The 12,374-nt window shown below is 40.8% G+C and overlaps 1 protein-coding gene across 1 annotated transcript in view; it reads left to right on the top strand.

The window, feature by feature from the left end:
• Positions 1-12,374, top strand: part of LOC134325658 (ryanodine receptor 3) — a 235,154-nt gene that overhangs the window by 96,384 nt on the left and 126,396 nt on the right. The window contains exons 20-23 of the mRNA XM_063007904.1: positions 1,953-2,169; positions 4,414-4,518; positions 9,916-10,019; positions 11,093-11,176. Of these exons, the coding sequence (XP_062863974.1) occupies positions 1,953-2,169; positions 4,414-4,518; positions 9,916-10,019; positions 11,093-11,176 (510 nt within the window). The remainder of the gene's footprint in view (positions 1-1,952; positions 2,170-4,413; positions 4,519-9,915; positions 10,020-11,092; positions 11,177-12,374) is intronic.

Genomic DNA, 12,374 nt, shown 5'->3' on the forward strand with positions numbered 1-12,374 from the left:
TTCAATATGGCATTTAACTTGTAACAACACGAAATAAATGCTTTTATTTTTGCTATTCTTTTTAATAGTTTTTATACTTAGATCACGACAGAAATGTGAAGTCCTAGATCCTAAAACTTGTAAAGTTTTCAGTTTCCTGATTGCATGTAAATCTGTCCTGTTTCTGTCTAATTTTAAGAAATTGTTCTATATTTGTTGTTCTCTCTCATAATTTAGCTAATTTTTAATGAACTGTCTTATGCTGCTCTCTTTGTTTTTATCTTAATTATTCTTGATGTTGATGTACTATTTTGATTTTGTACTATGATTTGTATGGTGTATGTACGTATTTGTTTTGATTATTTGTCTTATGTAAAGCGTCTTTGAGTATCTTGAAAAGCGCTATATAAATAAAATGTATTATTATTATTACATGTATGCAAACTTTTTTTCCCTCAATCTAGTCATATCCAATTACCCGATTGCATTACGCTTCCTCTCTACTGATGCTGATCCCCAGTTCTGATTGAGGTGAGTGAGACTGACACACGCCCCCTCTGACACGTGTGCCAGTTCATATGTGGATCAGCTTTGTGTATGGAGAGACACACCCTGTCCACATTATTTCTTGACTCTGTGCAGGCGCCATCAGCCTGCCAGCAGAGGTCGTAATTGCATCACTTATGCCCTGTATGAACAACAAGCCAATCGTTGTTCATATAGTAGCCCAGCCCAGCCGGATGGCAGAGCTGAGTTTTGAACTGACGAGTTCAAAAGGTCAGCTCTGGTGTGCTAGTGTGTTTTAACGCTGTGCCACTTAAGCGGCATGTATGCAAACCCTTCATAAGCAGACTGAGGCTCTTTGCCCCAAACCACGACCCACTGTCCAAACTCCTTTCAGACTCTTCGGCTGCTCTATTGGCTGTTTCTCCTCTGGGACTGCCTTGCATGGATTGCTGTGCAACTTTACCAATGTTAATATACATTATAGGGCGGCACAGTGGCTCAGTGGGTAGCACTGTCACCTCACATCAAGAAGGTACTGGGTTCGATCCCCAGCTGGAACGGTCTGGGTACTTTCTGTGTGGAGTTTGCATGTTCTCCCCGTGTCTGCATGGGTTTTCTCCAGGAGCTGAATACATCGGCTGGTCTGGGCGGCTATATGAATAACGTTTGGCTGTTGTTTATCCAGGGAGGGAAATGCCATATAGGGCCCTTATAACTAATGCAATTACGACCTCTGCTGGCTGATTGATGGCGTCTGCACAAAGTAGAGGAATAATGCTGATCAGGGTGTGGCTCTCCGTGCACAAGGCTGATCCGCATATGAACTTGCCTCTTGCAGGTGAAAAGATGCAGTCGGCTACTGCACACATGTCTGAAGGTGCGTGTGTCAGTTCATTCTCCTCAGTCGGGGTGGGGGTCAGCACCAGTAGAGAGGAAGCATAATGCAATTGGGTAAAAATTGGATGCGCTAAAAATCGGGAGAAAAAGGTAGAGAAAAAAAACCTATACATTATACATTATATGGCCAAATGTTTAGGTGACATTTTACACCCATTGCTGTTCCAGTTCCCATTCCACAAAAGTCCATAAAGAAAAGGTTTTACGAAAAGTTATGTGTTAAGAACCTCCAGTGGCATGCAACGAACACTGACCTCAATCTTATTGACAACACTTAATGAACTGGAACTCTTTTTGACTAAATGGGCACACACATCCACAGAAACACCCCAAAATAGTTGAGGCATGTCCATGGTTTTGAAATGAGATGTTCAACAAGATGATGTTAGTGTGTCCACATATTTTTAGCCCTATAGTGTAACACTTTCAATTTAACACAAGCTAGGAAACTGAGGCTTTATAATGTCTGTGTAGCTGCTTTTTCATTTACCCTTCATGCAGGGTCCAGATCTCACCAAAAGTCGTGTTCACTCATTTTTTACTCACTCAGCACTTGTTCCACTCTGCAGGGTACGTTTCCTTTTGGGCGGTCGCCACGGAGACTTCAAGTTCCTGCCACCGTCAGGCTATGCACCATGCTATGAAGCACTGCTCCCTAAAGAAAAGATGCGAGTGGAGCCTGTAAAGGAATACAAAAGAGATATAGATGGCGTTAGAGACCTGCTGGGCAACACACAGTTCCTGTCGCAGGCCTCTTTCATACCCACACCGGTGGACACCTCTCAGGTAAAAACGCACACGTACATGGGGGCTGGGACGGGTCGAATGCCATGTGATCCGACAGATGTACAAGTCTGCCGGTGACAGCAGTCAACAGTGCATCTGTGCATTGTGGGGGTTGTCAGATATACAGGTGTGTGCAAATTAAAAAGGGAATTGTAGGATAAACTGCATGCAAAACTCATTGTATAATTATACACGGCTCAGCCATAACATTAAAACCACCTCCTTGTTTCTACACTCACTGTACATTTTATCAGCTCCACTTACCATATAGATGCACTTTGTATTTCTACAATTACTGACTGTAGTCCATCTGTTTCTCTACATACCTTTTTAGCCTGCTTTCACCCTGTTATTCAATGGTCAGGACCACCACTACAGAGCAGGTATTATTTAGGCGGTGGATCATTCTCAGCACTGCAGTAACACTGACATGGTGGTGGTGTGTTAGTGTGTGTTGTGTCCACTCACTGTCCACTCTATTAGACACTCCTACCTAGTTGGTCAACCTTGTAGATGTAAAGTCAGAGATGATTGCTCATCTATTGCTGCTGTTTGAGTTGGTCAACTTCACAGAACGCTGCCCACGGGGCTGGTTGGTGGACTATTCTAAACTCCATCAGCATGGCTGTGTCTGATCCACTCACACCAGCACAACACACCACCACCATGTCAGTGTCACTGCAGTGCTGAAAATGATCCACTCTGCTCAAGGGACGCCGTACAATGCATATTCCAAACAAGCTGGGATATGTGAAGAAAGCATTTCATTGTACTGTACACCTGTATATGTATATATATAAAACAAATAAAGCCATTTTATTCTATTCTGAAATCATGCAAGCAGATGCCTGCTCTATGTTGCTCTCCTGGCTTTGAGGAGTTTTGCATTTTCTCCCCATGTCCATATTGTTTTTTTTCTGGGGTACTTTGGTTTCCTGTCACCTCCTGAAAACATACTTGTAGGTTGTGGGAAAACCCACATTCATATTATACTGCAGGTCAATGTGACTCATGATGCAAAAACCCATTTCAAAAGTGACATGCAATCAGAGAGCTATGACAAGTGTCCTGGGCATCATCAGTGTCGTTTCTCATGGGAAATTAGCAGCACATACAGCTGCTTCAGTCTCAAACATAAAAGGCTGACCTTTTTTGGTCTTCAAAACAATCATAGATTTTGTTTGACCATGGCAGCCTTTGTTGCATATTCATCCTGTATTATTGGCTTTCAGACAGAACATTGTAGTACCAAGATCATCTGTGAGTTTGAAGATGTAAACTTTACTAATTTTATATTACAAAATAAAATTACTAAATAAAAAGTATCACAATATCAGAGAGTGGGGCGGCACGGTGGCTAAGTGGGTAGTACGCCTCACAGCAAGAAGGTCCTGGGTTCGATCCCCAGGTGGGGCGGTCCGGGTCCTTTCTGTGTGGTTTGCATGTTCTCCCCATGCCTGCAGGGGTTTACTCCGGGTGCTCCGGTTTCCTCCCAGAGTCCAAAGACATGCAAGTGAGGTGAATTGAAGATACTAAATTGTCCAGGACTGTGTTCAATATAACCTTGTGACTTAATGAACCTTGTGTAATGAGTAACTACCGTTCCTGTCTTGAATGTAACCAAAGTGTGAAAACATGACGTTAAAATCCTAATAAATGCCGCTCAGGTGGCGCAGCGGTAAAAAGAAACGCGCTGCAACCAGGGCTGGATTCTGAGAAGCGTGGTATCGAATCCAGCCTTGCTTTACCGGTTCGAAGCTGAGTGGCTATATGAGCAACGATTGGCCGGTTGCTCATGTGGGGGGTGGGACAAAGAACCGGATGTGGGTCTCTCTCTGTCAGAATGCGATTGCGTTCTCTGCTGGCTGATTGGAGGCGCTTACACAGAGATGGAAGAGGGTGCCCTTGGGGTGTGTCTCTCCGCATGCAACGCTAGGTGGCGCCAAACTCGTCAGTGTGTGGGTGGCAAAGATGCATCTGGCTGCTGCTCGTGTTTCGGAGGGGATACGGGTTAGCTTCAATCACCTCCGTCAGGGCAGGGTTCGGCATAGACAGAGAGGAAGCACGATGCTAATTGAACAATTGGATGCGCTAAAAGGGGAGAAAAAGGGGTAAAATTAAAAAAAAAAAAAAAAAATCACAATGATAAGTGGTGAACTTCTGTTTAAAACCGAAATGCCAGATTCAAATGCCAGATTAAAACCTGTGGTCATAATTTGTATGAACTTCTTTTGTGTGCCTCAGATTGTCATGCCACCTCACCTGGAGAAAGTGCGTGACCGTCTGGCAGAGAATATCCATGAACTGTGGGCCATAAACAAGATCGAACTCGGCTGGTCTTATGGAAAGGTATACTCGCATACATGAGAGCACATCACACCATATCATTTAAACACAGTCCTTCATTCTACGTAATTAGAAGCAGATTGTTCTGTACGCTGTGCAGTGCACTGCATTATTAATAACATTAATAGTCCTCTTAAGATTCTTTAAAGATTAGACGTTTTTCTGTATATAAAAAAGGCTGCTCAGTGCTTCATTTTGTTTTCTCTTTTATAATTTGCTGATCAAATAAAAGAGGGTAAGTGAAAATGACCATTTTGTTCTATTGTGCTATTAAAACCATTGTATTCATTTCCAGTTTCATACATTGAAAACGACTAGATTAGGCAGTTTCTTTTATGTTCAGTGTCATTAGTTTTGCCCTAAAAAGTGGTTGATTTACTCTGAAATAAAGGGCTGAATAAGCATGTATTTAATACAGAAACATTTATCAAAATGACTATAATAGCTCTTTCAGCACTTTCCATTAAAATGCTATTATTACTGGGAATACATTCTCAATTCCACAATGATTTCAGGTCATAGAGCTTTTTAGTGCAGTAGGTCTATTGAATAAATTCAGTTCACTCTGCCTAATTACTGTCCTTAAAATTTGATCTTCATAATTCATTATACAGTTTTATGGTAAAATTTGTAAGAAAAGAGTGGGCCCTTTAGGACAGAAAATAACCATTCTACTGAAATCTACAACCCCAAATCAGAAAAAGTTGGGACAGGATGGAAATTTTCTTACATTTACTTTGGCTTTTATTTCATTGCAAACAGGATGAACCTGAGATATTTCATGTTTTGTCTGCTCAACTTTATTTCATTTATTAATAAACATCCATTCCTGCATTTCAGGCCTGCACCACATTCCAAAAAAAGTTGGGACAGTAAAGCATTTACCACTTCGTAATGTTGCCATTCCTTTTCACCACACTTAAAAGTCATTTTGGCACCGAGGATACCAAGTGATTTAGTGCATTCTTCCTGCAAACACGTTTTAAGATGTGCAACAGTACGGGGGGTCGTCGTTGTCACATTTTTCCTTTCAAAATTCTCCACACATTCTCTATTGGGGACAGGTCAGGACTGCAGGCAGGCCAGTCCAGCTCCCGTACCCTCTTCTTCCTCAGCCATGCCTTTGTAATGTGTGCAGCATGTGGTTTTGCATTGTCTTATTGAAAAATGCATGGACGTTTGTGGAAAAAATGACGTCTTGAAGGCAGCACATGTTGCTCTAAGATCTCAATGTACTTTTCTGCATAAATGCTGTCATCACAGAAGTGTAAATGACCTTTGCCAAGGGCACTGACACACCCCCATACCATGACAGACCCTGGTTATTGGACTTTGGTCCGGAGCACACGGTGTCCATTTTTTCCAAAAAAGACCTGGAATGCTGATTCATCTGACCACAATACATGTTTCCACTGTGTGATGGTCCATTCTAGATGCCTCAGAGCCCAGAAAAGTTGACGCCACTTCTGGACATGGTTAACATAAGGCTTCTTTTTTGCACAGTAAAGTTTTAAGTGGCATTTGTGCATGTAACTCTGTATTGTAGTGCTTGACAAAGGTTTGCCAAAGTAATCCCTCACCCATGTGGTTATATCAGCTATTGTTGAGTGGTGGTTCTTGATGCAGTGCCGTCTGAGGGATCGAAGATCACAGGTGTTCAGCGTAAGCTTGCGTCATTGGCCTTTACGCACTGAAATTCCTCCTGATTCCTTGAATCGTTTAATGATATTATGCACAGTAGAGGGAGAAATATGCAAATCCCTTCCAATATTTCTTTGAGGTACATTGTTTTTAAACATTTCAATCATTTTCTCACACATTTGTTGACAAACTGAAGATCCTCTGATCATCTTTACTCATCAAAGACTCAGCCTTTCCTGGATGCTGCTTTTGTACCAAACCATGATTACAATCACCTGTTGACATCACCTGTTTGGAATCACATCATTATTTAGTTATTTTCACCTCATTACTAGCCCTAAATTGCCCTGTACCAACTCTTTTTTGGAATGTGTTGCAGGCCTGAAATGCAGGAATTGATGTTTATTAACAAATGAAATGAAGTCGAGCAGATAAAACATGAAATATCTTGGGTTCAAACTGTCTGCAATCAAATAAAAGTCAAAGTAAATGTGAATAAAGAAACACTGCATTTTTATTTTATTTGCATTTTCCATACTGTCCCAACTTTTTCTGATTTGGGGTTGTAAATAACACTACAAATATGATCAATGTGTTGTCAATTATTGGTCATATCTATCTCTACATCAACTTCCTTCAAACATCATCCTCCTCATAGTTCTTCGTCCAAGCTCTCTAAACAAAGTATCTTTTTGTATTCAAGCCAGGCCGTACTGACCATTTTCACTGAGTTGTCAGTCCAAATGGGACTGTTATGTAAGGTCCAGCTCCTCACTTATTAATCTGCCATAACTAAGACCCAGCTGTTATGGGCCGGAGTTTATATCTGTTTTTAATGAGACCTCGTTAACCGAGGGGTGATGTGGCGTTGGCTGAAGGACGGAGTCCGTGATGTAGATGTATCTGGCACGGCTGGTGATGACTTCAGATTTTCATAGAGAGGTGATTGCTGCTGGCTTGAATCATCACGTCTGGTGTTCTGTTTCTCACCTGGTTCCAGCAATCACATTCCACTGACAGAACAAGTCTGTGGAATGCATTATTTGTTTCTGGTTTTCTCTAATTACTTTTACCTTTTTATGTCAATAACAGACTTATTGCAAGGTATTGGTCATTTACAAATACATGGGGGTGAACCACTGTGAAGGATGATAAATGAGTAGTAATAAATTATTAATTTCTTCATAAAGCATGACAGCAGGAATTCAGATGTAGGTTTTTATCATATTAGCACTGTTGTATTTTGTAACACTGTTACCTTAAAATGATGCTCATCTGATTTTACTTTAAATTCCTTTGTAAGCATCTCAATGTTTAATTTATTCATATTAAATGGAACAATGTTTAGGCATTCAAAACCACGTCATGGTATTAATGTTTTTTTTCTACTAGAGGCTCTCCCAAGTGAACATTTAGTGCAGACAAAGGTCTAATCTACACTGATCAGCCATAACATTAAAACCACCTCCTTGTTTCTACACTCACTGTCCATTTTATCAGCTCCACTTACCATATAGAAGCGCTTTGAAGTTCTACAATTACTGACTGTAGCCCATCTATTTCTTTGCATACTTTTTTAACCTGCTTTTACCCTGTTCTTCAATAATCAGGACCCACACAGGACCACCACAGAGCAGGTATTATTTAGGTGGTGGATCATTCTCAGTGAGTATTGTGCTGGTATGAGTTTTTAAATACTGTGTCCACTCACTGTCCTCGTTGGTCCACCTTGTAGATGTAAAGTCAGAGACGATCGCTCATCTATTGCTGCTGTTTGAGTTGGTCATCTTCTGGACCTTCATCAGTGGTCACAGGACGCTGCCCATGGGGCGCTGTCGGCTGGATATTTTTGGTTGGTGGACTATTCTCAGTGCAGCAGTGACAGTGAGGTGTTTAAAAACTCCATCAGCACTGCTGTGTTTGATTCACTCATACCAGCACAACACACACTAACACAGTACTGAGAATGATCCACCACCCAAATAATACCTACTCTCTAGTGGTCCTGGGAGAGTCCTGACCATTGAAGAACAGCATGAAAGGGTAACATAGCATGCAGAGAAACATATGGACTATAGTCAGTAATTGTAGAAGCACAAAGTGCTTCTATATGGTAAGTGGAGCCAATAAAATGGACAATGTGTGTAGAAACAAGGAGGTGGTTTTAATGTTATGGCTGATCGGTGTGTGTACAGGTACAAATAGCTATAAGTATACCCTGTCTAGATTAGGGATACAGGGTGGATCTAGGTCTTGGGCTGGTGTTCACCGACAAGCACCTGGTGACCAGACCATCAGTGTAACATTTAACAATGTCAGTGTGAAACTATCACGGGTACTTCCTACTGACTCCATGACTTAACCTGGTGAACTTAATCTGTTATAATGGGTCGTGAAATACCCCCTGTTTCAGCACAGTTGTTTATAAGGGTACTGGCACCCCAGCACTAAATGATCAACTTTAGGTGAACTCTTGTAAAGGTAGAGGCTGCACTATCAACTAATGGTTTGACGTAAGGTGGAAACTGCATCTAAACCCGGAAAACAGTTTTAGGATGCTTTAGAATAGCTACTTCTTTAGAAAAAAAGTGGACAGTAGTAGCCAGGTGGGTAGAGCTTTAGGCTATCAATTGAAAGGTTCAGAGTTTGAATCCCAGCCACTGTTGGGTCCTTGAGCAAGGCCCTTAACCCTCTTGGCTTCAGGGGCACCATACAATGGCTGGTGTTGTGCTGTACACCTGTATATGTATATATGACAAATAAAGGGATTCATCTTCTTCTTCTTAAGGACTTTAACTATTGTGCCATCTAGAGGGCACAATCATTGTGTCTGAATGGACCATGTTTACATCCTTAATCATAAAGCCAACATCACGAAACTGTAGTCCCAGGGCCTGTCACGGTGGCAACCCTTTGAGATGCTGATGGAAACCAGTGGTGGTAAAAACAATCAAGTTGAAGAATAAATTATTTAATTTAATGTTGATTGGGGATTGCTGGAGCCTATCCCAGCTTTTCAATAGGCGCAAGGCACACACAGTAATACCCTGGACGGGGGTGCCAGTCCATCGCAGGACAGACACACATAACACACACACATACACACACCCATTCACCTATAGGGCAATTCAGTGTCTCCAGTTAACCCTGACTGCATGTTTTTGGACTGTGGGAGGAAACCGGAGCTACCAGAGGAAACCCACGCAGACACAGGGAGAACAAGCAAACTCCACACAGAAAGGACCTGGACCACGCACCTTTAATTTAAGGCAATAAAATTTAAGAAAATATTTAAGTCATGTAGATTGGTATTATTAATTAATGAAAAGGTTAAGGATGCCAGCTAGAGGTGTCAGATCTCTGTGAATTGACTGACCAATACAGTTTTAGTTCTAGCACCCAACCGCATACCTAACTACTAAGGCCAATATTGACCCTTATTGTATGCTAATACTAATGTCAGTATACTGCATCCCTGCAGTAAAGTGGTAGAGCAATATGCCCCAGGAATGAAACATTTAACATCACATGTAATGAACAATGTTACATGGGTGTATCAAAGCCTTCATAATAGCTTCATGCTTTAGTGTTTCCTTTTCCTAAAAGCAATCTTAGTCCAACCTTTACGGTTGCTATGGTTCTTTTCTTTCCATGTAGTGTTGTCATTATGTTGCTGTTTCCCACATCTTTCCCTAATTTGTGTGGTTTTAAGCAGTAGATCTATTGTGCTGTATTGATCTGTGTGATGTCCTTTCTCAGATAAGAGACGATAATAAAAGACACCATCCCTGTCTGGTGGATTTCTCCAAGCTGCCTGAAACTGAGAGGAATTACAACCTGCATATGTCAACTGAGACGTTAAAGTAAGCCTAATGTGTCTGGTGGAACGTGTTTGTGCTCATCTTATAAATAACTGTGTTTAAGTTAGTAGTGTTGTTTTGAAGTTTAACTTTAAGAAAGGTACACACAGAACGATAGTTAAGTACATTTACCTGCCAGTGATGTTTAAATTCTTTTTTTTTTAACCATTTAGAACACTAACTTTGTACATCCTACCACATTTAGGTTATTTGCTTATTTGGCTCCTGGTCAAGACTGTAGGAAGTTGAACATATAATTTTTAACACCTAAAATCTGGAACTTTCCTCTGTCAAAGTTGAGCTGAATTTTTTCTTCTCACGTTTTCAGGTCCTCTGTTTCTTATCTATTTCCACTATGCTGTTATGCATATGCTGTTATCTCAGCACTGCAGTGACAATGACATGGTGGCGGTGTGTTAGTGTGTGTTGTGCTGGTATGAGTGGATCAGACACAGGAGCACTGCTGGAGTTTTTAAATACCGTGTCCACTCACTGTCCACTCTATTAGTTGGTTCACCATGTAGATGTAAAGTCAGAGATAATCACACATCTATTGCTGCTGTTTGAGTTGGTCATCTTCTGGACCTTCATCAGTGCAATGCTAGTATACAGTAAATTGTATTTTAATTTAAACGAAGCCAACAAATATATGCACATCTACCCCACGGATTTTGAATTCTAGTGTTTTAAACCCAGCCATGTGTTCTTAGGAGTGATCAGATGTTTCATGTCATAAGATCCCAATTTGTGAACAGTTTGTCTGTTGTTTGTATCAGGATGTGCTACATTTTCAGAATATGCCAGCCTAACAAAATAACAATGTGTTACAAATACAAGCAGCATTTGGATGCAGACCAATTTTAGAACTGTGTACAAGCGGAGAATTACCAGACATTTACAACAACACATAAATGGAGTTAGTGTCTCTGATATTGACTACGCATTTCTCAGCTTTCATTAAACACAGTGCCAGAGAAAATGGTATGCTGAGCCTACAGTGAGTAAATTGGTTGAAAAAGATGCCATACAGCAGTGCAAGGTGCAGCTCTCAGTGTTTCTGTATGATATGTTTTTAGGACTCTCTTGGCTCTGGGCTGCCATGTGCTTCAGGTCAGTGTCAATGCTGAAGAGGACCTGAAAAAAATGAAGCTCCCAAAGAAGTAAGACACTGTTCCAGTTGTAATGTGAATTATTGACTACTATGAAGTGAATGTTTGCAGCTGTATACAAAAGTTCTGGTGCCTCTGGACAGATTGCATATTCCCACTTTAAAAATCTACAGCATATGTGCTATTGATGCCTACAAACCTTCAGCTGGCCTTTTGTTCAGCCTGAAATGTCATTACGAAATGGTTGACGTCAATGCAAGATCTGAAAGACTAAGAAAGTCTAAGTATCAGAAAATTCTAAAAGCAAATATTATCCAGTCTGAAAAAAAAACTAAAACTGTGACTGGATTCCACAACCCCAAATCATAAAAGGTTGGGACAGTATGGAAAATGCAAATAAATAAAAAAATTCCTTACATTTACTTTGACTTTTATTTGATTGCAGACAGTTTAAACCCAAGATATTTCATGTTTTATCTGCTCGACTTCATTTCATTTGTAAATAAACATCAATTCCTGCATTTCAGGCCTGCAACACATTCCAAAAAAAGTTGGGATGGGGCAATTTGGGACTAGTAATGAGGTGAAAAAACTAGGGCTGTCGAAGTTAACGCGATAATAACGCATTAACGCGATCTCAATTTAACGCGATTTAAAAAAAGTGCCGTTAACGCAAATTCTATTTGGCCCTGCGAGTCATCCGTAGTTCATGTTGAGACTTGACCGTGCACGGCATCTCTCATTAAGACAGCGTTTCTTAAATGTAACCGAGCGTCGTAGCACTTTCTTAATAAAGAAATAAATACACGGTATATTCACAAGTTGTCGGGAGCAGAACACTTTTATTACTTTTTCTGTTACGGTACCGAATAGCGGACAGCTAGAGTCATCGCGTTAACCAAGCATGCTATTCCATGAACTATGGAAGCCCCAAAGGGTCAAAACACACTCACTTCGTGTAGAAACGTCCATCAAACCATTGTCACGATACAACCACGGAAAAGTCTGTTACAGTAACTACGCCTTATCCCACCTAAAGCACCGCTGATCTACAATGTTTGCTGATGGAGAAATTTTAACCTACAATCTGACATATACGAAGTCAAGGGTCTCTGCTGGATAGTATTACTGCCTAGTATGTTAGTGAATAAAACTCCCTTACAGTTTTCTCTTGTCCCAGCAGTTTTTCAAATAAGTACATTTAGCATAAAATATGTTCACCATTTTAATTGTAACATTTCACTTAAAA

Source organism: Trichomycterus rosablanca, chromosome 13 (genome assembly GCF_030014385.1).
Source record: "Trichomycterus rosablanca isolate fTriRos1 chromosome 13, fTriRos1.hap1, whole genome shotgun sequence".
Classification (NCBI taxonomy): domain Eukaryota; kingdom Metazoa; phylum Chordata; class Actinopteri; order Siluriformes; family Trichomycteridae; genus Trichomycterus; species Trichomycterus rosablanca.